The 24833-nt window shown below is 40.4% G+C and overlaps 1 protein-coding gene and 1 long non-coding RNA gene across 4 annotated transcripts in view; one reads left to right on the plus strand and one right to left on the minus strand.

Annotated features, from left to right (window-relative positions):
- prss59 (serine protease 59, putative) overlaps window positions 1–4351 on the plus strand; it is a 51879-nt gene extending 47528 nt beyond the window's left edge. The window contains exon 9 of the mRNA XM_072572763.1: window positions 4099–4351. Within this exon, the coding sequence (XP_072428864.1) occupies window positions 4099–4208 (110 nt within the window). The 3' untranslated portion in view covers window positions 4209–4351. The remainder of the gene's footprint in view (window positions 1–4098) is intronic.
- The window catches only part of LOC140479008 (uncharacterized), a 30593-nt gene extending 5808 nt beyond the window's left edge, over window positions 1–24785 (minus strand). The window contains exons 1-3 of one of the 3 annotated variants that reach the window (XR_011960918.1): window positions 24203–24785; window positions 20375–20486; window positions 15944–16152 (exon numbers count right to left, since the gene is read on the minus strand). This is a non-coding gene — a long non-coding RNA (uncharacterized lncRNA). The remainder of the gene's footprint in view (window positions 1–15943; window positions 16153–20374; window positions 20487–24202) is intronic. The other 2 variants (XR_011960919.1, XR_011960917.1) reach the window with 2 other exon arrangements.
- Between the last annotated feature and the right edge of the window lie 48 nt (window positions 24786–24833).

The raw sequence follows: 24833 nt of genomic DNA on the forward strand, positions 1-24833 counted from the left end.
AAGGCCACCAGCATTCTCAAAGATCTATCGCACCCTGGCAATGTTTTTCTACAACCTCTACCATCAGGGAAAAGGTACAGAATCCTGAAAACACACACACACACACACACACACACAAAAACACCAGCCGGTTTCAAAACAGTTTCTACCCTACTGTTGTTAGATTACTAAATGGACTCAAACTCTTAACATTCGCCTGATCTGTGTTTTTGTTTTTGCCATAACTCTGTGATCTGCCTGTATTGCTGGTAAGACAAAGCTTTTCACTGTGCCTCGTTACACCTGACAATAAATTCAATTCAATTCTTCGCAATAGACACAGCACCATCACAGTCGTTGGCTATCTCTTCAATTAGTCTGCTTTTTAAAAGAAAATAGATTTTTTTAAAGACTTGTCTTGAAAATATGCCAGTGTTTATTTACAAATATTAACAGCAGTTGAAAGAGAACACCAACCATTTAGTTAACAGTGACGTCAGGCAACATCGGAGTAGGTTACTATTGCAAGTCAATTGGCATTGATGAAATAACCCATTCCTGGCGCATTAATATCAAAAATGATAAATGAATGTTATAAAACTATTGTTGCTTCCTCCATGTTAATCTACACAAGTTCCAAAGCTACATTTGCAAAAGTAAAAATGGACAAAATGTTCCCATTTGCCTTTAAAATGTTTTGCCACGTGGGGTACATGGAGCTCAGTCTGCCATGGCTCGGAGTAATCTTTCTCGTTTGATCTTCCACTCTTCACCTCCTTGACCATACAGCTAGGCTAATGGGTGCCATTCTCAGGGAGTTTACATGGTTTGAGAGATGGAGGTGCTCACCACTCCTGGGACCTTCTGGCTTTCAGGCCTCCCGCATGCTACTTAAAGCCTAGCTATGCATCAGTTCAATGGCCACATATCAGAAACTGGCCCTCACATTGTGGCACTCGACTGTTATCACTAAACATATGACTCAGAGAAATGGAAAGCACGCTCCCAACTCCATGGACAGGTAGCTTGGTGTCAGGTGATGGATAGGAGGACAGTCCTTTTACCAATCAACTGCTCTAAGAAGGCCATGCTGTCAGTGTGGATACAGATAATGGCCCACGTCAATGCTGTGTCCCAGGTGGAAAGGAATACCCAGTAGAATTGAAGGCAGGCATAACGATTTTTTGCACTCCACAAGGGTGAGGGCCACAATCTTGTCTCTGCTACCTCACACTTACAGGGTCACCACTCACTCTTAACTCTATTCTATTAAAGTGCTACCAGTGAGTTATTTAATCAATGCCAACTGACTTTGAAAAGCAACATATACATACCTTACAGAGGCTCATGGACTGCAACTCTTTGTGTTGCATACATTAGGACCATTAAACAGCTGTCACCCATCTCATGCAGCTAACCCTTCTTGCCCTCTGTGCTTTCTACTCACTCACTGGGAACACCTCACCACCTCTCCTGCTCATGTATTATTGCTAATTGTGCTTCCATCCACTTTCATTGTCCCTCCCTTTATCTCATTGTAGCAAAACTTGGCCCATCCTGACGTCTCCAAGGCATCCTGACTAACCTATTTGTCATCACCACACTACTTGCACATGACCTCCAGGACTGATTGTGGCCTAATTCCTGAACTGCAGGAACAGATCTCCAAACAGTATCACAGAGTACTTAAGTGTAATGTAATCAGACGAGCCGTTGTGGCTATATCTTGTGACTGACTGTGGTGTCCTTTCACACCATTAAGAACTGCTTTCCTTTAGTTTCACCAAGTGCATGCAGTGAGTTTCCCATTTGAACAGTTGGCGCATGCTGTAAGTATGACATTGACATAGCACGGTGCTGCACAGTAACACATCCAACCCTTATCTGTATAGATTAACTGTTCAGTACATCCTGCCTGCATCTCACTCGGTGCTAAAAGAAATACCAGCCACAGAGGTGACAGCCTGTAACCGAGCACTAAAGACCATGTGTATGAAGAATCCAATGTAAACCACGGAGGGACTGCAGCCTGACAGTCAATCCTGAAGCCAGTGATTGTGTGCTAAGTAAGCAATAAGAAATGTACGGAGATTGGCAGCCTCCACTAAGTGGTAAAGTAAGTGAATTCTAAGAAAACGAAGTGAGGGCCAAGTGAGATATACTGTGCAGATACATAGATGCATAAGTGCGCCTGCATGTTAAGCAACCGAGCAGTAGCCTGCAGATCAAAAATGTCCATGAGCTCCAAGGTATAGTTTTGAAGGGCTGGGGTGGTAACTGAAGTGTTCCCGAGAGCAGGCGTCATGATATTGAGAGGCTGGTGGTTTGCTGATGCCAACTTGCATGGATGAATGGTTGAAGAGAATGGTGGTCAAACAGCATACAAGAATGTTGTGATAAAGAAGTAATTGCACAATGGCCAGGACAAGCATTCAGCTAGATGCAGCTACTAGGCATCTGCTTGATTTAATTATCAAGAATATGTGCTATCTAGTTTGATTTGATTTGATTTATTATTGTCACATGTACTGAGATACAGAGAAAACTATTGTTTTGTGTGCAGTCCAGACAAATTATATCTTACATAAGCATTTCAGGCTAATAGAACAGAATGCTGAATATAGTATTACAGCAAAAGAGAAGGTGCAGAGAATTGTTTTATTCATTCATGGGATGTATGCGTCTCTGGCCAGCATTTATTACCTGTCCCTAGTTGTCCATGAGAATGTGGATGAACTGTCTTCTCAAACTGCTGCATTTGATGCACTCACACCAACAATGCTGTTCGGGAGAGAGGCCCAGGATTTTGAAGGAATGGTGATATATTTCCGAATCAGGATGCTGTGTGACTTGGAGGGGAACTTGTCGGTGGTGGTGTTCTCTCATATCTGCTGCCCTTGTCCTTCTAGATGGGTTTGGTCATGGGTTTGGAAGGTCCTGTCTATGTAACCTTGGTGAATTTCTCCAGTGTACCTTGCAAATAACATACACGGCTGCTGCCGAGTGTCAGTGGTGGACGGAGTGAATGCATTGAAAAAAGTTAGTCACCACTCATTGGCAACATTCTCAATTCACCATTTATGGCCTGAGAGGAAAGTCGAGGAATTTATTCTTGATCTCCAGAGTCATTTTTTTTTCATTCTGTCCAAAATTTCCCAAACTTCTTGCCATTACTCATGCCACACTAGGGAGGGGAATAATCTGCAACATGTTTCTGTTAAGGCTGATAACCAGAGTCTGATAGTGTGTCAATACTGAGTAGTTTAAGTAGTCTGACAATGGATCAGATCCCCAAAATACTGATGTTTTTAAACTTCAATTTCAAAAGCTGTTTTTTTTTTAAGAAAGGACCGCTCCAGAAAAAGAAAGAGTACAGATATAAATTCAATCACCTTCAAATCCTGTGTGGAGTAGGTAGACTGTTAGGGAAAGTTTAAACTGAAAGAGAAGAGATATTGATGGAGCTGACTGCCTTCCCCCTCTCAGCAGAAAGCCTCCTCTTGCCAGAAATTTTACTTTGCAAAAATATACAAAAGTTAAAAATCAACTGCCACCTTGATCTACGTGTACGAGTGAGGAAGGAAATCTGACAGTGTTACCTGGTTTGGCCCACACATGATTCCAGATCTAGTGTTTGACTCCAAACTGTCCTCTGAAATGACAGAATAAGCCTTTCAATTCAAGGTCAATTAGGGATGAGCAATATTGCTGGCCTTCATATCTCAGGAAAGGACAAAGAAAAATATATTCAAAGAAAGGATTAGTTGAAGAGTGTGGAAGAAAATGTTTTTGATTTTGATTTTTTTTTTAATCCTAAGGACTGATTTGTTGTGCCTAACAAAACACCTGGAAGGTATAAGTTGGCCTTATACAACTACAAAAATGAACAGTTGTTGGTGAATTCCATTCGGTAGTTGGTGACTGTTTCACAATTAGCTAGTTATCATTGACTTTAACAAATATCATTGACATTAAACTAAGAAGTGTATATGTGTATGCAGGATATACTTAGCATGTTCTTAAAGCAATAAATATAAATGAGGGTTTTATGAAAATATAGTGTACACAAGCCAGTTTTAGCAGGGTTTTCAATTTTGTTTGTTTTCCTTTATTACCCAGGTACAGCCCATTGTGCGGATATGTATCCAGAAAAACAAACTGATATACCGCAACTCACTAAAGCAAGAGAAGAAATTTTTCAACGACTCAGTAACTGGATTAAAGGATGAAGTCTTTCATCTATGTGTGAATGAAACTTTATAAAAGGAATCAGAACTTCGGGAATTAGCTCTATTTTTTCTTCCAACAACTTGATAGTATAAATGTCAAGAACAAATCCTAGTTACATTTTTCCCTCCAAAATTTGTTAATGCAATGCCTTTCTGTATAAACTGTATTATTACTGGTAATGATATTAAAATGCTTTTCACAATATATCTTCTAACCATATTGATTTATGGTTTAGTCAGAAGAATAAGTGTTAACCTATACTTGCAGAATTCTACAAGTAAAGAAACTCAACATTTCAAACTGTAAGTGTGTGCTTGTACTATTGTACATTTTTCACAATTGAAAATATTGGGTTTCAGGAATTCATATTAACCCAGTTAGGATGGTTTCATCAAAGCTCCAGATGGGAGAGATGCTAAAATTATATATAGTCCTGGAGATCATTTGACTTCCTGTCTAATAAGATGAAATCATTTTTGTGTCGATAACGTGAAATATAATGTGGCTTAATACTCCCAGGTGATTAGTACTTAAGTGCAGGAAAAAAATTAGTGTTGATGCTTAAGAATCCATTGGGTACTGGCATTTGGAACAAAAAAAAGAGAAATATTAGGGCTAATACCGAATAGATGCTTCCACTGCAACTGAAAAAGTCATCTTCCAATTCTAATTCTGGAGTAATTTGTGGAGCTGGCTCCTGGGTCGAGGAATCAACTGCTTCAACATAGCCAAGAAGATTGACAAATAAAATCATTTTTACAATTTCCTCTGAGAGATGCTCCACTATAAATAATTATTGAAGTTAACCATTAAAAAAAATTCAGCAACTGTGACTTAAGTATGTATATTCATATGAGAGTAACAATTCTGGCACCTTCTGGACATCACTATTTAAGCAACTATACCAGGGATTTTCTCTTGCAATCCATATAAAATATCATCTCAAGGTAAGATGCAATTTTTGACTCTGGAAGTACTCATTTATTGTAAATGGTGTTTGCTTTCCTATTGTTTAAAAGCTCCTATGGATTTACCTGTAAATCACTGCATATAAGTTGAACTAACATTAAAGACAATTCAAATTTCTGGCAATAAATTTAGATTTTGCATGTGCGTTATGAGTCAATGCTATGTTTCAGCCATGACATGTTATGCTTGCATTCATCAGACTGAAACAAAATTTAAAATAACAAATTTGTTTAGATCCTCAGTTTCAACCTATCTATGAGTTGTTGAGATAAAAGCTTGTTTTTCAATGACCGAAGAGAAAAGAATTGAAATTCCAACCTATACAATCTGAACACCATCACAGCATGAGACTTCCATGTTTCAAGGCTGTGCTGCTAAATGTGAGATTAGTTCCAAATAGTATTTTAAGTTTTGGCTTTGGCAGGATTGTTACATTAAAATATTCTCCTCATGTTGGTGGGAAATTACTTCTGTAGGCCTTAAGTGTAAGTGAGCAACAATTATAAAAGGACATACGTTAAAATACATAAGGTGATTGGAGATACAGAGACAACCAGAATCATGTTAACAATTCCAAAGGGAAAGATCAAGCTGAAACGCCATATATGGAGCCTATGGTATTATTATTATTTGAAACATTCTGTTCAGAAGTGCAGAAATGATGTATTTCTATATGGTGTTAAGGAGGGAAGGATATAGGTCCATATTTATATTAATAACATAGACAAAGATAGAAGGATGGATTAGATCCTCCAGGCAGATTTTTGAGAGCTAGGAAAGAAATTAAAAGATAAGAATTCAAGGATAGTAATTATCATTTTACTGCTGGTGCCATATGCTAATAAATTTGAAAGGAAGGATAATGCAGCTGAAAGTATAGCCAGGGAGACAGAGTGCAGAAGATAAAGGCATTCAGTTGAGTTGCTAAGGCTATGGATTTTAAATACTATTTGAGATGAGACATGTACAAATTGGGTGAGTTGCATCTCTACAATGTCCAAATCATCAATGTGTTGTAGGGGACAGTTTAAGCTGGCTTCACAGGAAGGTAGAAACTTGAGCATTAAGTTGCAAGGAAGGGAAGGAAATAGAAGGCTGAAAATTAGTGATATGGATGGCTGAGGAAATAACGATTAGGAAACAGACAAAGGATCTTTAACTGGTTAATTTCATTAATTAATTTCATTTCAAAGTGTCAAGTGGATTGACAGCTGAAGACCTACATCCTGAAGACCCATTCCTGATGAAGGGCTTTTGCCCAAAACATCGATTTTCCTGCTCCTCGGATGCTGCCTGACCCGTTGTGCTTTTCCAGCACCACTCTAATCTAGACTCTGATCTTCAGCATCTGCAGTCCTCATTTTCACCTAGCTGAAGACCTACAGTCAGTGACAATGGAAGCAGAAAGGTGGTGGACCCCAGACCAAAGTTGGGTGGGGGCTGATTGTGGGGCAGGGTTACCAGAAGAGAGGGCTGTTCTCATTGCCACCCTCTCCTCCCCAATGCCAGGTTCTACAATGTGGGGACAGAGTGCCTGATAATGAGAGGCCCCTCGCAAATCTGGCAGGCATGGGAAAATTGCACTGTTCCTGTTTGACCACTGAGGCATCGCAAAACTGTAGTAAATTAGGGATAACTGGTGTCAATTTGTATATTAATGGGTCTAATTGAAATTTGACTCCTGTTGACTGGAAATCTATGTCAGCCCCTTCGGCCTCTGACTTAAATAGGGATGGTTTTCTCACTGATGCCAGGCCAATCCATGATATAATATGACCAATTACATTGTGAAGTGATTTGCATATATCTAAATATAAGCATCTACCTGGTCACTGAGGTCAATGCCTAGCTAAGTGATGGAAATTATTTGTTATTCCTTTGATTCATCATTTGGTGCTATTTTTTGTGGCACTCCAGATGGAAAATCTCATCCTGGTTACAAGCCAATATTAAAATAATATGAAACGCTCCTGTGTTAACCAAATGACCGAGTGGAGGCCTGACATTTTCTCCATACAACAGATAGTCGGCATTATGAGAGAAGGAGGCATATAAACAGAATATGAAGATAGAGGTGGAAAGGCAGACAGGGTCAATGGCAACAGTGTAAACAGCATTGTGAAACAAAAGTATAAAAAGCAAATCCAGAATTAAAAAGAAAATCCAGGCAAAACTAGTCAGAAAGACAAAATAAAGAGCCAAACAGAACAAAGGGAAGGGACCAGTTATTGGATCTGCCAAGTTGTTAGAGGCAATATTGTAAAGATCCCTACACTGAAATGAGAAAATATTGATTTTGGTAGTAGTTCCAAGTCTTTATCACCAGGGCCTCTTGTTTCTGCTGTAACTGACTGCACAAAAATATTCCAACTCTGCTTCAATTTTGTTTTGCCTGTTAGGTTGCACCCTTCTGTTGGCAGCCCATTGCAAAATACCTCACAGCAGTGCCATGGTAGTTATGTGGCTCCCAATTATTTTTTCTGCCTCTACCAAGCTCAGTCCCTATACTCCTGTCATTCACTGTTTGCTAAGTCTTTGTTACTGGAGTTTCCATAATGACAGTGCTGTTTTCACCCCAATCTGTATGCAGAGGTTTCTCTATAATTCCTACAAACATTGTGCAAGACCACTGTTAATTTCTTTCAGGTTACTGCAGTTGACCATATTGGCTGTGTTTAAAATGACAATAAAAGTACATGTTTAAATTCATCAAAGCTGATTCACAGCAAGGCCCTGTGTGCCGAGGATTTAAAAATCAACATCACAAGTATAAATATTTTTAAATGGTTAAAAGATTTTCGGAGACATTTGGAAGTAAATTCAAAACTTGTTACCGTAACATATATTTTAACTACTACTTACTTCTTATCTGCATTGAACATAATCTGCCAGTCATTACTATAGATTACAGAATCACAGAATCGTTATGGCATAGGACATTTAGTCCATCATGTCTACACGTGCTCTCAGTATTTTACCTTTATGCTAATCTCCTACCTTTATTTTACCTTTATGCTAATCTCCTACCTTTATTTTACCTTTACGCTAATCTCCTACCTTTATTTTACCTTTATGCTAATCTCCTACCTTTATTTTACCTTTACGCTAATCTCCTACCTTTTTCCCATAACCTGCATTGTTCTTATTTACCTAATCATCCAATGACCTCTTGGGTCCTTCAATGAATGCCCCTGATGCCTCAAATCCTCCACAATCAACATCTTGAGGGTTACCATTGACTAGAAGCTCAACTGGACATGCCACATAAACACAGTGGCTACAAAAGCAGGTGAGAGGTTAGGAATCCTGTGGCAAGTAACACACCGGCTGAATCCTCAAAGACTGTCCACCATCTAAAAGTCATTAGTCAGAAGTGTAATGAAATACTTCCCATTTGTCCAGATGAGTGCAGCTCCAACAATACTCAAGAAGCTTCCAGGACAGAGTAGCCTGCTTAACTGGCCCCATATCCACAAACATCCATTGCCTCCAGTCAACACTCAGTAGCAGCAATGTGCACTGCATCAATTCATCAAAGATCATTATTTAGCACCTTCCAAACACACATTCACTTACATCTTGAAGAACAAGGGCAGGAGATACTTGGGAACACCACCAACTGCAAGTTCTCCTCCAAGTCATTCACCATCCTGACTGGAAACATATCGTCATTCCTTCACTGTCGCTGGATCAAAATCCTGGAATTCCCTCCTTAAAGGCATTGCAGGTCTAGCCACTGCACATGGATTGCAGCATTTCAAGGAGGCAGCTCGCTACCACCTTCTCAAGGGCAACTATGACCAGGTAATAAATGCTGACCAGTCAGTAACACCCATTAGTCACAAGTGAATAAAAGAAAAACATGAACCTTCTCCACTTTCTAGGCAGTAGGTTCCACATTCTGTTTGCTGGATGAGAAAGTTCTTTCTCACTTCACATTTGCTACTGTTGCAAAACACTTTAACACTATGCTGCCTGGTTCTTGAACCTCTGACAAGTGGGAACAGTTTCTCTTTCTGCATCACAGCAATTCTGTGATTCTACACTATTAAGATCCATCAAGGTTTTGAAAAAGTCAATCAGATTTCCTTTCTCCATTCCAAGGAATACAGACCCAACTTCTCCATTACTTAGTCATAACTGAAGTGTCTCATTGCTGGAACCATTCTTGTAAACCTCTTCTGCACTTGTTCTATGGCAGTCACATCCTTCCCAAAGTCTGGCACCCAGAAGTTTACACAATACTGCAGCTGAAGTCTACATTGAATATAAATTCATCATTGCTCTTGTACCCTATTCACCTGTTTAAGAAACATAGAATATTGTGTGGCATTAGTAATAGCTCTCACCATCTATTCTGTCACCATTAATGATTAATGTACATATATAACCATGTCACACTGGTCCTGCACATTCTTTATTTTACACTATTTTCCCATGTTCTTTGTACCAAAGTATCACCTTTACCACATTGAATCTTCCACCTATCTGGCCTCTCCACTAACTTTTTCATTGAAAGCATGGTGCATGTATGGAATGAGCTGCCCAAGGAAGTCAGGGAGTCTGGTAAAATGACAACTTTTTAAAAGGCATCTGGATGGGTATATGAATAGGAAGGGTCTAGAGGGATATGGGCCTAGTGCTGGCAAATGGGACTAGATTAATTTACGATATCTAGTCAGCATGGACAAGGGGATTGAAGGGTCTGTTTCTATGCTGTACATCTTTATGACTCTATAACTAGTCAATGCATTTGTGAAATGCTATATTGTTCTCCTGATAGTATTTAATTCTTCCAAGTTTTTTGTTTCCCACAAATTTTGAATTTGTTTTTTTCACACCTGTATTCCCTTTATTTCTTTTTTTTTGGCTGCATAAGCCTCCAAGGTCTGTGCATGGCAGTCAGTTCCAGAACCAGAAGTTAATGCTGTGATCAGTGTGCCAATGCCATTTCACATATGAGAAACACAAGTGGCTCTGAGCAGACACAGCCATGCAGCTTAAGGGGAACGTTGCTGCATTCCAAGATCATTCATATATATCAGGAAAGGCAAGGGTTTCAATACCAACCCCTCGCAAATTCCAATGCAAATCTTCTTTCGGCCCGTAAAATACCCATTAACCATTACTCACTATTTTCGATCTCTCAACCATGCATATTGCTACTGTCTTCTTTACTCCATGACTTACAACTTCCCTGACAAGTCTTGTTTCTGACAGTGGATAGACAGCCTTTTGTAAGTCGGCGTACACCACATCAACAGTCTTCCCCTTACTACCCCTCTCTACTACCACTTCAAAACAAAACTCTGGCTAGTTAGTTAGTAACAATTTTCTGTTAACAAATGTATGCTGATTCCTCTGAATCAATCCACATTTTCCATTTGTTTATTCACTGTACCCCAGGTAATTGTTTGTAGCAGTCTCTCCACCACTGTAGTTAAACTGACAGGTCAGTAATTTCTGGGCTGATCTTTACAAGCTTTTTTGAGCAAAGGTGTAATGTTTGCAATTTTCCAATCATCCAGCACCACCCTCCAATTGCAGGGAAGATTGAATGAATATTGCCAGTGCCTTTGCAATTTCCCCTCTCACTTTGTTCAATGTCTTAGCTACATCTCCCCCTGTCCTGGTGCCTTATCAAATTTAGGTACTGACAGTATATCCAATATCTCCGCTTTATCAATTTTAAACATTTCTAGTGACTGACTTGCCTTCTCTGTTACCATGGCTTAGGCAGCATCTGCGTTATAGGTAAACAGAGACAAAGGTTTATTTAACACCTCAATCATGTCTCCTGCCTTTTTGTGTAAACCCCTTTTTGGGGCTGTAACCAAACCTATTCCTCCTTTTACCAACTTTTTACACTTGATGTCTTTGTAGAAGATTTGGGGATTTCACTTTATTTTGGTGCCAGTCTTTTTCATAATCCCTCTTTGCTTCACATATTTTCTTTCTCACCTCCTTTCTTAATCTTCTCTATTCAGCTTGGACTCAATTGTATTTACTACCTGACACTTACCATAAACACATCTTCTCTTCTTTAATATAGTTTTTATCTCCTTTTTCATCCAGGGAGCTCTGCATTTGTTTGTCCGACCCATTCCTTTTAAGGGAATGCAACTTGACTATGCCAAAATCATGTCCTCTTTGAAGGGAGCTCATTGTTTAACTGCCATTCTTCAATTCCAGCCTATCCAGCACACCATTGTTCTTGCCCCACTAAAGTCTGCTTTCTGCTGGTTGAAGATTCTTACTCTGACATTGACCAATATGATGTTCTGCTGTCATTCTAAATCTTATGATGTAATGGTCACAGTCCCTTAAATCATCCCCCACTGTCATTTGACCTACTTAGCCCACATCTTCCCTAGAACCAGGCACTAGTAGTTCCTCCTTTCTTATTGGATTGAACACATATGACGTAGAAAATTCTCCTGAACACAATCTAGGAATGCTTCTTGGTTACTGCCTTATCCACTATCAATGTTCTGGTCGATATTCCCCCATTATAATGGCTCTATATGTTAACTCCTCTCTATAAATTCCTTGCAGATTTTTTCTTCTCTTTCTTTTCCGGTGGTCCATATATTACACTGAGCAATCTAATTAGAGTCAAGGAGTCATAGAAATGTACAGTGGGGTAACAGACCCTTCAGTCCAACTCACCCAGGCCAACCAGATATCCCAACCCAATCTAGTCCCACCTGCTAACATCTGGCTCATATCCCTCCAAACCCTTCCTATTCATATACCCATCCAGATGCCTTTTAAATGTTGCAATTGTACTAGCCTCCATCACTTCCTCTGGCAGCTCATTCCATACACATACCACCCTCTGCATGAAAATGTTGCCCCTTAGGTCTCTTTCATACCTTTCCCCTCTCACCCTAAACTTGTGCCCTTTAGTTCTAGACTCCCCCCACCCCAGGGAAAAGACCTTGTCTATCTATCCTATCCATGCCCCTCATGATTTTTAAACCTCTATAACTTCACCTCTCAGCCTGATGCTCCAGGGAAAACAGCTCCAGCCTATTCAGCCTCTCCTTATAGCTCAAATCCTCCAAACCTGGCAACATCCTGTAACTCTTTTCTGAACCCTTTCAAATTTCATAACATCCTTCCAATAGGAAAGAGACCAGAATTGCATGCAATATTCCAACAGTGGCCTAACCAATATCCTGTACAGCCGCTACGTGACCTCCCAATTCCTGTACTCAATACTCTGACCATCAAAGGAAAGCATAACAAACGCCTTCTTCACTATGCTATCTACCTATGACTCTACTCTACTTCCAAGGACCTATGGACTTGCATTCCAAGGTTTCTTTGTTCAGCAATACTCCCTAGGACCTTACCATTAAGTGTATACATCCTGCTATGACTTGCTTTCCCAAAATGCAGTACCTCGCATTTATCTGAATTAAACTCCATCCGCCACTTCTCAGCCCATTGGCCCATCTGATCAAGATCCTATTGCAATCTGAGGTAATCTTCTTTGCTGTCCACTACACCTCCAATTTTGGTGTCATCTGCAAACTTACTAACTATACCTCTTATGCTCACATCCAAATCATTTATACAAATGATGAAAAGTAGTGGATCCAGCACCGATCCTTGCGGCACTCCGCTGGTCACAGGCCTCCATTCTGAAAAACAACCCTCCACCACCACCCTCTGTCTTCTACCTTTGAGCCAGTTCTGTATCCAAATGGCTAGTTCTCCCTGTATTCCATGAGATCTCACCTTGCTAACCAGTCTCCCATGAGGAACCTTGTCGAATGCCTTACTGAAGTCCATATAGATCGCGTCCACCGCTCTGCCCTCATCAATCCTCTTTGTTACTACTTCAAAAAACTCAATCAAGTTTGTGAGACAATTTCCCACACACTAAACCATGCTGTCTATCCCCATTCCTTGCCTATCCAAATATATGTACATCCTGTCCCTTAGGATTCCCTCCAACAACTTGCCCATCACCGGCTTCAGGCTCACGGTCTATAGTTCCCTCACTTGTCCTTACCACTTTTCTTAAATAGTGACACCACAATAGCCAACCTCCAGTCTTTCAGCACCTCACCTGCGACTATCGATGATACAAATATCTCAGCAAGGGGTCCAGCGATCACTTCCCTAGCTTCCCACAGAGTTCCAGGGTACACCTGATCAGGTCCTGGGGATTTATCGACTTTTATGCATTTCAAGACATCCGGCACTTCCTCCTCTGCGATATGGACATTTTTTTCAAGATGTTGCCATCTATTTCCCTACATTCTATATCTTCCATATCCTTTTCCACAGTAAATACTGACGCAAAATACTCATTCAGTATTTCTCCCATCTCCTGTGGCTTCACACATAGGCTGCCTTGCTGATCCTTGAGGGGCCCTATTCTCTCCCTAGTTGCCCTTTTGTTTTTAATGTATATGTAAAAACCCTTTGGATTCTCCTTAACTCTATTTGCCAAAGCTATCTCTTGTCCCCTTTTTGCCCTCCTGATTTCCCTCTTAAGTATACTCCTACTGCCTTTATACTGTTCTAAGGATTCACTCGATCTATCCTGTCTATACCTGACATATATTTCCTTCTTTTTCTTAACCAAACCCTCAATTTCTTTAGTCATCCAGCATTCCCTGTATCTACCAGCTTTTCCTTTCACCCTGACAGGAATATACTGTCGCTGGACTCTCGTTATCTCATTTCTGAAGGTTTCAATTTTCTAGCCGTCCCTTTACCTGTGAACATCTGCCCCCAATCAGCTTTTGAAAATTCTTGTCTAAAACCACCAAAATTAGCCTTCCTCCAATTTAGAACTTCAACTTTTAGATCTGGTTTATCCTTTACCATCACTATTTTGAAACTAATAGAATTATGGTCACTGGCTCCAAAGTGCTCCCCCACTGACACCTCAGTCACTTGCCCTGCCTTATTTCCCAAGAGTAGGTCAAGTTTTGCCCCTTCTCTAGTACGTATATCCACATACTGAATCAGAAAGTTTTCTTGTACGCATTTAACAACTTCCTCTCCATCTAAACCCTTAATGCTATGGCAGTCCCAGTCTATGTTTTGAAAGTTAAAATCCTCTACCATAACCACCCTACTATTCTTACAGATAACTGAGAATTCCTTACAAATTTGTTTCTCAATTTCTCGCTGAACCTTGAGAGGAACCTCGATTATCCAAATGACACGGGCGGTGGGTACAGTATTTTGTTCAGATAATCAATTGTTCGGATAATCGAATACAGGGCAACGCAATTTAGCCAAGCATCGGGACCTTGTGATCTTGTCCGGCTAATTTGAAATTTGGATAATCGAATGCTGGGAAATCGCGGTACCTCTGTACACACTTTTTATTCCTCAGCTCTAGACAAATCAATTCTGTTAGTGAACCTTCTAAAACTTTCTTCAGCACTCACTCCTTAACCAAAAACTCTTTCCCTCTCCTTTTCTTTAAAGAGACAGGCTATTCTGGTATTCTTGTATTTTGATTTGTGTATTATTTTCAAAATACAAGATATTGACAACAAAATAAAAATGCAAACAAAGCACAAAATTAATAAACCACAGATGCAAAGCATAAGTAAAGGAAACTATCCATTTTAGAGATAGGAGGAAATCACAATTCATCAGGACTGTGGGGAAAATGACAAATTGAAGGCACGTGATGCAGAAAAAAAACACACTAACAAAAATATATTGTAAGTCTGGTAGATTTTTTTTAAAAAATAACTCAAAAGATGCTTAAGAAAACAAGATTAGAAAATCCAGAGCAATGTACTCCATTACAATCTCACTTTGTACATTTGTTGAGTTGGGCATGAACAGTTGGTGAATTGATGCTGTTCAGTTTTAGAGCCACGCAAGACACAGTTAATGTTGCAGTGGTGGGTGTGAGTATGGGTGGCACTCACTAAAATGTTATGTCATTTGTCCCTAATTGAGCAAGACTGAAGCAACCACATTGCTATTCAGTACAAGTCATATATTGGTCAGCCCACAACTATGTTTATCAAAATGTAGTTCAGTTGTTGGGTTTCTCATGACATAGATGCTGTAGTTCATATGTTCAATGAAACAAGAAAAATAGTTCTCCATTTACTGACTTCTCTATTCATGTTGCCTCCGAGTGTCTCTAATTAACAATACCTCCAGATCTATGGCACTCCTCTGTTCAGTGCTGTGAAAGCAGAGCCAGCTTTCAGAAGGACAGTAATCCAATTGTTCTCAACATTTCCTTAGGGAATCTGGTGACACAAGGGATGCTAACTGAAGAATTTGATTATGTTTAGCTGCTAGTTGGCAATCTCACAAAACAGTTGAAGTTCATGACAGACACAAGCTCTGCATAGCTGCCAATGAAGCTTGAAAATGCAATATTTGAAAACTGAAAGGTGCAAATGTCACATCTCTATCTAAACAGATCTGTTTAAATGAGCAATTGAAGGAATAAGGCCTCATTAGCAGAAAAATAGAGATTGCAAAAGGTTGGTCCTGAGCCAAAAGTATATTAAATGTATAATCAATATTAAATATTTGGAGTCTGTGTTTGGAATAGACATAAGCATAAGCAAGTTCGAATGAAAAGCAATATATTGACATTTGTCAATTCTTTCTCCCGTTTTAAGTATCCTGATATCTCAATGCTGACAAAACAGAATCAGTTTATGTTTTTCTTAAAATAAACTGGAGCACACATTAAGAAACAGAACACTTTGGTTAACTGGTTGTTGCCACATTTTGAGACTGCACATGGCAAACTTACTTTGAAGAACAGTTGGATTGTAAAACTCTTGAAGTTGTTCTCCTGGCTGTGGCAGTGAATGTAGTCACTTTGCTTGCAGATGATTTAAAACTTCAAACCTAGTTTCAAAAACTTGCACTTTTTAAAAACTTTGCATATGTTTCACATCAAGCGGTGATTAAATCATCACAAGTTTGGCAAGCTCGCAAATTCTACTGGGCCACACTGATCTGGAATGAATAAAACAGCATATAATGTGCCATTTTAGAAATAATCATTTAAAAAATGCTACAGTTGTTCTCATTTGTATGATCAATACAAATGTTTGCAATACTCAAAAGACCCAGTTAACACTTTGTTTTTGAAAACCCTCTAGCTGTTCAGGCTGGAGCACAATCCTACTATGCCATTACAGTGAGTAACATTCATTTTTGCCAAATTGCGTATCTGGAAGATAATGTTGGACATACAGATAAGGACATTGCTCAAGGCTGTTAAGCATGAGGTGTATGTTGGTATTTGAATGAATTAACCATGACCAGAGCCTCAGGATTTATTTTTCTTTCTTCTTTCATGAGATGTGGGCATTATCAGCAGTCAGCATTTGTTGTTCATCCCCAATTGCCATTGAACTGAATGGCTAATTAGGCTATTTCAGAGTCATAGAGTTACACAGCACACAAACAGAACCTTTGGTCCAACTCGTCTGTGCCAACCAGACATCCCAATCTGACCGAGTCTTACTTGCTGATATTTGGCGCATATCCCTCTTATCTGCCCTTATTCATATACCTGCTTTTTAAATATTCCTTAGTTAGACCAGAGGGTAGTTAAAAGTCAAACACATTGCTATGAGTCACATATTGAGTCACATTAAATATTTGGAGGCAGTGTTTGGAATGGGCAGAGCATAAACAAGTTCAAACGCGAAAGCAATATATAGAGAGTTGTCAATTTTTTTCCTGTTTTTACTATCCTCATATCTCAATGCTGACAAAGCAGCATCAGGTTATGTTGGGTAAGATGGGTAGAGAATAGGAACGGTTTAGAGGGATATGGGCCAAATATCGGCAAATAGGTCAGAGTGGGATGTCCAGTAGGCACAGACAAGTTGGACCAAAGGGTCTGTTTCCTTGCTATGACTCTGAAATAGCCTACTTAGCCGTGTGGTTCAATGGCAATTGGATCTTGAGTCACATATTCCTATGGACATCAGTGAACTAGATGGTTTTACAATTGATAATGGAGCAGAATCTTACAGGGATCTGGGTGACATGGGCTATAGTGAGATCTTTGGCCAATGGGATGAGAAGTCTGGCAAGACCTATCTCAAAATTCGGAACACCTTGCTCCAGCTTTTACATAGTACCAAGCAACAAGGCTCTAGGCTGTGGCAAGTGACCAGTTATATGGGATTATAGTTTGTTTAATGCCTTATTCATGCAACTTGCTTCATCAGTATAAAACTTCCTGTCTTACCAAATAAGTTAGAAATTGAGAATTCTCAGCATGGAAGTCAGTGCAGGAAGCTGACAACTTCAGCTTGCTGCTTGTTCTGAAGGACTTCTATGTTGGACACCAGGCACTAACATCTCAGATCATGATCCATGGACACTGGCCACACACACACTACCTCCACAGACACTGGCATTCAACATGCACCTCGAAGAATGCTCATAGCACATGTCCAATCCACCCACAAGATGCTTCAGGTCTTCAATGCTGCACACCAGACTGCACATCTCATGGACTGGACATGGCTGCATCTTCAGGCTCTTCATTCACTATTACAACACACTCTCTTTCCCTGAACGTATCTGGATGTTTACAGCATCCTTGCCTTATAACGGCCTGACTTGCCATTTTGCCTCCTCACTAAGATATATTAGGCTCATATTACTGCTGTTTTGTTTTTCTATTTAGTGCAAACTCAAAGCCATGGAAGCTTGTCGTGGTTGTCAGCTTTTTTCAGTCCAGTCAAGGGAGACAGCCTTCAGGAGGTGCTAGTACATTATGTCAGGGGCAATCTTCAATAGCAGTAAAGCTTTCCTCAGTCAGGATGCTCTCCTCATGGGGTGTGAAGAGCAGAACGTTGGGCAGCCCACCTCCCAACTTGACACATTCTGAAAGAAAGGCTAATGTTATGGGAGTTGAATTTGGTGGTACAGCTGTTACTTTCAATGCAAGTGTCACAAATGTGTGAGGAAGCAGGGCAGAGTTCATGGTGTTGGAGCTTGGAGGAGGGGATAAGAGCAAATAGGGAAGATACTGTAGACAGTAGTGAGAATGGTAGAGCACAGGCCTTGAGGGGCAGTGGATGCAGCAGCGGAGATAAAATGAGTCTTTGGTATCAGAAGATGATAAAATGATAGCATTCACAATGGCAGAGCTGAAAATGCCATTGACAGACAATACATGGAAAACATGACTAAGCTTCAGAGAATGCCAATCAGCTACCAACTTCAAAGTGATTGATGTTACATAATATGTGATCAAAATTAGATTAGATTAGATTCCCTATAGTATAGAAACAGGCCCTTCAGCCCAACAGGTCCACAGCGACCCTCCGAAGAGTAACCCACCCAAATCCATTCTCCTACCCTATATGTACCCCTGCCAAAGCACCTAATACAATGGGCAATTTAGCATAGGCAATTTACCTAATGTGCACATCTTTGGATTGTGGGAAGAAACTGGAGCACCTGGAGGAAACCCATGTAGACACGGGGAGAATGTGCAAATTCCACACAGACAGTCAACCGAGGTAGGAATCAAACCTGGGTCCCTGGTGCTGTGAGGCAGCAGTGCTAACCACTGAGCCACTGTGCCGCCCCACAAAAATTGTAAGAGCATTTGGTATATTAGATCATTCATCAAACATTGAGCTGCTCCTTAAAATCAATATAATGAAGTGAAGCTAATGCATTTAATACATTTGGGAAGTTAATTGGAGATTTGGAAATGTAGAAGAAAATGATGCAATTGGACATCCAGCCCACCTCGATCATCAAATTGTCAAATCTCATTGCAATGAAATGATGTGCTCTGTAAATCAATACTGAATTAAATTTCTTCAATATTAGCATCCAACAACATGAGATAGGAACAGCAATAGACAATATGGTCTATCAAGCCTCCTCAGGCTGATGCTTCAACACCACCTTCCCACTGTTCCCATATTCTTTGATTCTCTGAGAGACCAAATATTTATTTAGCACACCAGTTACAGGGGAGAGAGGGATTGTTGTTTCATAATGGAAGAAACAATGTTGTGCTTTTTTGTTTACTCTTTTTGGATGTTCATACTAGTGTCTAGATTAGAGTGGTGCTGGAAAAGCACAGCAGGTCAGGCAGCATCTGAGGAGCAGGAAAATTGATGTTTCGGGCAAAAGCCCTTCATCAGGAATGGCCATTCTGCTGATGCTGCCTGACCTGCTGTGCTTTTTCAGCACCACTCTAATCTAGACTCTGGTTTCATGCATCTGCAGTCCTCACTTTTGCCTTGTTCATACTAGTGTCCAGTGTTGTATCTGTGGGGTATGGCTGAGATTGTGGATTCAGTGGCCTTCCATGCATATTAAAGGAGAGGAATCCCAAATGTAATAAATGAAATATTGTGGTTAAACTCAAAGCCAACACCCTGAGATGGACCAAAATGTGGATAGTGCTGACACTGCATTTTAGAGCCATTATTAATTTGGCTGTCTGTTCCCACCACCTCTACTACTTTCCCCCCTCCCTCACCCCCCTTCCCCCCACACCCCTGCCTCAAACACACAGATGTCAGTCCCTTCTCATTTCACTCCTCCCTGCTTCCAGCCAGACTCTCTGCCTCCCTTTGGGACTCTTTCCCCTCACCCTTACCATTTCATAAGCTCCATGCAAGCTGCCATTCTCTTGTTCTTCTCTCTTCTGCCTCTACAACTAAACAAGGAAAACTGCCTTCGCACAACTACACAAAACTGATTAGTGCATGTCACTTTCAAACAATCATGACTAGAGAGCACTAAAGTCTCATTAACCTTGATACATGAATTCTCATGATTTTCTCTTGAAGGTAGAATGTGAATATTCACAGTATGCCAAGGTATATGATGAACCTGCCACATTCAAGTGTGGCACAAAATGTTGCAAATATGCCGCTAAATATGATTAGCCATATTTATTATGGTTAATGCACCCTAGTTTGCCCCATATTATTAGGCTGTGGGAGGAAACCGGAGCACCCAGCAGAAACCCACTCAGCCATAGGGAGAACATGCAAACTCCACACAGAAAGCCACCCGAGGCTAGAATTGAACTCCAAGTCCTCAGCATTGTGAGGCAGTAGGGCTAACCACAGAGCCACTATTCTTGCCTCAATAAAATTCAGATTAATGTTTGAGATCAGCGGTGACCCTTTCTCAGAGCTAAAATAAATATGGATGCCAATTTTGATATCAATGAGTTTACCTTTTATGCCTGCATTTGGATCGAAGAAAATGCCAACGGGAGCTGAGGACTGAATGATGTGACTGTTCTGAGCTCCATTTTCTTCCACCAATAGAATCCATTACGAAACAGGCTGCAAACAAGAGGAAAATATAGGCCTGTGATGTTTTTCCTTTCAGAACATGAGAATTAAAGGAATCATCCATTTGAAAGCACTTGCCTGTAAATCATGAGAACAAACTCTAACCAGTGGATTTAATTGCACAATTTCGATTACAGAACGGAAGGATGGGTTATTCCATTATGCCTCAAAAACCAGTGAAAACCAAAATTAACATCTTGGCTTATACAAAGTGAACTTTAGAAAAAAAAAGAACACTGATGTAATGGTGATTCAGTATTATTAAACCAGACCTTCAAACAGACCGTTTTAGAATGACAGTCATTTCCTCAAAATCACATTAACTAAATTGCATATATTTACTTTATTACTTAGCTCCTCAGTATATTTTATATCAACAGACTGAATGAATGGTTTATGAAAACTGAAAGCCTCTGTGGAAGCAAAGAAACCCCTGAAGACCTTGTGCATTGCATTATATATTTCATGTCTCGGACTTTTGGCGGAGTCTGGTGTTTACTGAAAGGTCAGTAAAGTACATTCATAAAGATCACAATCACCATTTGTATATGTACATTGCAACATGCTAAAGCCATTCAGCCCCTTGAGCCTATTTTATCATGGCTGATCTGTCCCGAAAACCAATTTAGTAAACTTTTGTTCCAAATCGCTTGATACTCTACCTAACAAAAGTCTGTATACCTTAGTTTTGAAATTTCAGTTGACCCAATGTCCACAACATTACGGAGAGAGCTCAAAATTTCTAGAGCCTTTGTGTGAAGAAGGTTTCTGAATGGCTTTCACTGCATCTATCTTCTCACATCATAATTACAAAGCTCAATTAGTGTCTCAATCTTCTAAGCTGAAAGGAATATAGGGTGAAATTTTCCCCTTTCTGGACTGGAAGGGCAATTGTGAGAAAGTTGGGAAAATATGGCAAAAATCAGATTTTGATTTTGAGAAAAGAAAATTTAATTCTCTCCTTGCAGTTCAAATGGTGAGTTTTGAAAAGACAGTGTTAATTCCCAATATTTAAGTGAGAGTGGTAAACTGGTGGCAACAGCTTGCTGGATTAGTAGTGCTGGAAGAGCAACAGCTTGCTGCCTGTTTCTCATGGCCTTCAACCAACGCTGCCTTCATCGCGAGACCCTACTTGCTCCAGGGACACCGTCCTTTTCCACTCTTTGTCCAAGCTAGTAGGCATCTGAAAACCAATCAGCTTCACCACTTCATCAGGTCTGCTGAAGGCCCAACTCCCACATTGTTTCAGTCTTTCACAACTTCACTTTGGATCTTAGGGACACCCGTAGCTTGCATGTTTTTGGCAGTTCATTTTGCATGCAGGGACACACATACATCTCATTACATCTACATAGGATGCATCTTATGGATCTTAACTTACTTTCTTAGCACTCACTGACTTTGTGCTTACTTGAAGCTCGCATTACTTTTTAACTTGTATGATGAGGTGGCAGCTTCTCCTGGTTTGTAGTACTGAACATCTGTGGAGCTGGACATGTTGCCATATAGCACAATGTGACATCAATGTTGCACTTACAACATGTACTAGCAGCTTACATTGCATGTGTTTCAAATGATTTGCCATATTGAATGTCAAAGTTAGCCAGTACTGATTGGGATCAAGGGAAAGCACAGTTAGTTAGGCGAACTGCTATGACCAGTCAAGGGGCTCATCCAATTCCAAATTTCCAGTTCAGGGGTTGACAACAGTCAGTAGCAAAGGTGAGGTGCAGCCAGTCTGGGAATTACAGCTCCAGCAATTGGGGTGCTGGGAGATATGATTTCCCTGCAATGAAACAAAGGGAGCGACTAAGTATGTTGGCACTGGATGGAAGAACAGTTAGTTGTGATGCAGGATCAGGAGAGATGATAAGGTGTCCCTTATGAGTAGGGAGCACAGAGGGTGGGAAGGGTCTATAGTTTATATATGAACAATGAGACCTTTCAGAACTTGAGTGGACATGATGCATGTAATAGTGAGCGTGGGCCAGGCTTTGATGAGATGTGTCTGCAGTGGCAGAGTTAGACCTTGTGAGCGTGAGGTAGCAAAGGCATGATGGTAGTTGCTGAGCGCAGAGGATCATTAACCTTCCCTCTACACTGCTGTATGTTGCATTTTACCTGAGCAACTAAGCTTACCTGTGTTGCTAACTCAGTCCAGGCTGAGACTGGTGGCATTGTTTCCTTTACATGTCAGTAGGAAAAAGCACTGCACTCCTTTCCATCAACCCATCCACTGGCATTTGACAAACAGGGGTACAAACTTTCCTTTCTGGACTATGTCCTTCATTATAATGGATAAACATAAGAATGTGAAGGGCAGGTCCTGTCTTGCCACATCAGGAATGGTATGCAGCTGAGGTTTAAAAATGGCACTAGCAGTGTACATAATGCAAAGTCTCAGCAGGGACAGCCACTTTTACTTCTGCTGCCCCACAATTCCAAGAAAAAGACAGCATAGAGGCCAGTTTCACAATTAATGAGGTGAAGGGTAGAAGATTGTGTCAGAAATGAGCAATGACAGACTGGGCACCGTGATTCTTGCTTGAAAAAACATTCTGTCAAAAAAGGGGAAAATTAAACCCATAAGCTAAATTTAAGCAACCCATCCTCGTAATTTAGTTTTTACACCTGGGAATCATTCTAGTAAATCTTAGCTATACTCGTTTCAAGACCAATATATCTTTCATGAACCGCAGTGTCTGAAATTGAATCCAATATTGCAAAGGAGTTTGACCATGATTCTAAATGAAGTATTATACAGTCATAGAATTAGAGAACATGGAAACAGATCCTTTGATCCAACTAGTCCATGCCTAACAGATTATCCTAAACTGATCTAGTCCCATTTGTCAGCATTTGACCCATAACCCTCTAAACGCTTCCTTTTCATGTACCCATCCAGATGCCTTTTAAACATTGTAATTGTACCAGCCTCCAATGGTGGCTCGTTCCTCACACGCACCACCCTCTGAATGAAAAGGTTGTCCCTCAGGTCCCTTTTAAATCTTTCCCCTCTCACCTTATACCTATGCCTCTAGTTTTGGACTTCTTTAACCTGAGAAAAGCACCTTGTCTACTCACTCGATCCATGCCCCTAGTGATTTTGTAAATCTCTGTAAGGTCATCCCGCAGTCTCAAACTCTTCAGCATATTCAGCCTCTCCCTATAGCTCAATCCTAGCATTGTCTTTGTAAATCTTTTCTGAATCCTTTCAAGTTTAACAACATCCTTCTTTGTAGCACTTACTTCCCTTTGAATTTCAGGCCCCTTCAGAGAAAGGCCAACAGCACACGAACTTCAATGCTCCGCCACAATTCCTAGTTTCTCACCCATTTGGAAGTAACACTAATTTTCATTTCTTCATCCAAGGTTGATGAATTCACCCTTCCCCGCCAACCCCCCCCGCCCAAAAAAAAGAATTACATTTGCCATAGCGTTAGCTATTCATTTACTCCATCCATGTTTAATTGAAACCTTCTACTCCCTTCAGTGTTACTTACTGTGGCTCCCAATGAATAAAAACTTTCATTTAAGCTATTGAACTTATAACGTTGTCCCAGAGTAAGTTACGCTTTCTTTCTGTTTCCCCTGCCTCCTAATCAATTGCCATTCGCGCTTCAAAAGTGCCACCCATTCCATGTCGTTAAAAAAGGATGAAAATTAAATGCTACAATCTGTATTGAGAGCTAAGAACGTGTACATACAGCACCATCTTTGGGGTCCCAATTTTTTGCCTCCATTACTCAGTAACACAACAATGGCACTTTCATCTTGTGGTTTGGTAAACTGCAATATCGAAATCAAGTTCTGTAGCACAATTCTGCAGATTTTAAGATAATAGATGCACAGCTAAAACAAGCGACGTTATAAATATAAACTTCCGAACAATTAATTGTTGAGTACGAATAATTCCCAGTCTCTGTTCCAAAAAAGGTATGCCTCATCGCGAAAGGACGAGACTTTTTCTCTCAATCTAAATGAATTCTTTTCCATGAATGTTGGGTTGCTTCCATGCTCGGAATTCATGCCATTTGCAAAGTCAGTGGTCGGATGTGACTCTGGGCAACGTTTGCAGCATAGACGTGGGATGTTTTAACGGAAGAGCCAAATCAACTAGAACTGTTTGTATTGGCGATTTTCCATTAACGCTCTTTGTGGGTCACCACACAACAGCTGCACATAAGAGCCCTGTGTGTGTATGTGTATACCTTACGAGATATTTCCTTCCCATGTTGGATGATGAGACCCGTTCCCCTAGCGCATTGACGATTCCCATTCACTGACCTGTGACTCAAAGCAGCTGTGCACAGCCTTGGGCGCTGGACATAGTGGACA

Source organism: Chiloscyllium punctatum, chromosome 6 (assembly GCF_047496795.1).
Source record: "Chiloscyllium punctatum isolate Juve2018m chromosome 6, sChiPun1.3, whole genome shotgun sequence".
In the NCBI taxonomy this organism is placed as follows: Eukaryota; Metazoa; Chordata; class Chondrichthyes; order Orectolobiformes; family Hemiscylliidae; genus Chiloscyllium; species Chiloscyllium punctatum.